This window comes from Olea europaea, chromosome 1 (genome assembly GCF_002742605.1).
Source record: "Olea europaea var. sylvestris chromosome 1, O_europaea_v1, whole genome shotgun sequence".
NCBI classification, from domain to species: Eukaryota; Viridiplantae; Streptophyta; class Magnoliopsida; order Lamiales; family Oleaceae; genus Olea; species Olea europaea.
The window spans coordinates 3305500-3307570 of record NC_036237.1 but is presented as its reverse complement, the minus strand read 5'-3'; the positions used below and the strand labels follow the sequence as shown (position 1 = coordinate 3307570).

At 36.9% G+C, this 2071-nt stretch overlaps 1 protein-coding gene across 1 annotated transcript; it reads right to left on the bottom strand.

Moving 5' to 3' along the window:
• On the bottom strand, positions 1 to 1130 carry LOC111395071 (CRIB domain-containing protein RIC4-like). Its single transcript, XM_023021289.1, has 3 exons — positions 853 to 1130; positions 612 to 773; positions 1 to 468 (listed from the first exon to the last, which is right to left on the bottom strand). Exons 1-3 carry the CDS (start codon positions 977 to 979, stop codon positions 185 to 187), a joined length of 573 nt encoding a protein of 190 aa, XP_022877057.1. The 5' UTR covers positions 980 to 1130; the 3' UTR covers positions 1 to 184.
• Between the last annotated feature and the right edge of the window lie 941 nt (positions 1131 to 2071).

Sequence of the window (2071 nt, the reverse complement as noted above, 5' to 3'; positions counted from 1 at the left end):
TCACAGAATAACTAGTAGCATTAATTATGAGATGGGTCCCACACAATCACACACAGTACAGTAAGCAAAATACACAACTTTGAGACAAATGAGTAGTAAACAAGCAATGGGTTTATACATTTGGATCCAAATATATAAAATATACATACGAATGATTCATTTTGGTACTGCAAAGATGGATGGATCAGAAGGATTTCTGCAATTGGTTTTGCAATGAGGTCTTGATATTAGGTGTATCAGTGTCAGTTTGAGTCGCCATGAGAAGCTGTTCAAATGGCATCTGCAGAGAAAAATTCTGAGGGAGATTAGGCGACTGATCTTCATGGTCAGGTGGTTGAGTGAGATTATTCCAGCCCTTTGAGAGGATAGAGGTTGCACAGCCATCCAATCCTATGTGTGTCACGTGTTTTATATCGGTCGGACATCCTATTTCCATTCCTGCCTCTCCTTCATCCATTTCATCCTTCTCTAATGAAATAGAATGTTATCATCATCATTAGTTTGGACTCATGGGTTCCGTAACTTTTCAACCATACATTTCATCGATTTTTTTCAAAATCTACAAAAAAATCTGATTTTTATCTAAACTAAAGCATCAGAATGTGGATTACCAAATATATTAGAGAAGTTCTTGAAGTTCTTGAACAGCTTTTGAATCCTTGGAAGGGCCAAGAGGCTTAATGGGCTTTTCATATTTTCAACTGATAAGTTCTCTTCATCTTCTTCATATTCGTCTTCTTCTTCCTCCTCCTCCTTGATCTCATGGTGAATTCCTGCACAAGAATAAGTCACGAAAAAAGGTTTAAGAAATGCATGATATTGTTAATTTGTATGAATGAAAAGATTGAGTACTTGTGGGAGTTTGATTGACGTCGAGCTTTGATCTTTTAGGCTGCCGAGCACCAACTGCAATGCTGGATTCCGAGACACAACCCAATGTAAAGGGAAGAAGTACGAATCTTTCCATTCGATCTCTCATTTCTTTCAGCGAGCAGATGTAAACACACAAAACAAAGGGAGGTAGCTAGTTTATGTTGTTGAGGAACAAAAATCAATAGGTGGGTGGAGTGTAGGAATGGGATTGATGTTATAATGTATCGTGCTTGGCTTCCTTTGTCATTAAGTTAGAATAATACTTTGTATAGATGGTCAATTTCCACTTTAAGAGTGTTGGTATTAACATATAAATCAATGCAACAAAATTAGGTAAAATTTGCTAATTAATGAAGTATTTGATGAAGACGTATGAATATGTTTTTCTCTCTCGGTTAGTTGAAAATGGTGGGCATTGCCACTCTTGGAGGAGAAGGCAACAGTCTTCCAGTGCTAGTGCACTATAGCCTATCATCTGTTTATTTCTTTACTTTGTTGAATAAACTTCAGTTAGACTCCACCAAATACTAGTGTATGTCAAGCAACCCACTCCCACTTCATAATTACAAGTCAATGCAAAAATTATACAAAAAATTCACTTGTGCGATTCTTTGTTGTAAAGCGAACGAAATTTTCTTTTTGAACTAATTGCGACTACGATGCAATAAAGAAAAATATTGGTTCCATTTTGATTATTTGTCTATTTTTGTGGCAAACCAGTACTCAATCTTGAAGGTGTACACGATCAACTTGACCATCATTGAACGGCCGTGTCCCGTCCCTCCCTCTGTTAACTTCCCACTAAAGAGCATTAGCTGAATTTGAAGAGTAAACTGAATTATCATTAGAAGTTTCTTGGTTTAACTTGTCCCATATTGAGGCAGCCACCACGATACCAAAATCGAGACAGTTGCACGACAACATCTTGGTGTGTTCTTCTTTTAGCTAGTTCAATATCTAGTCGAATCTGTTGTTATATTTAATCGATAGTGTATAGAGTGGAATTGGGTTCTCATATACCGTATTTGTGTTTTAGACACCGAATTCACACTTACCGTATTTGGCAATTGCTTATCGTATTTGGCAGCTGCTCACCGTATTTAGCAGGCAGTCACCGTATATGGCAGTGACCGTATTTGGCAGAGAATTAAACACAGAATTTTCACAACTATTTGTTTTCATACAATGATTTTAGATA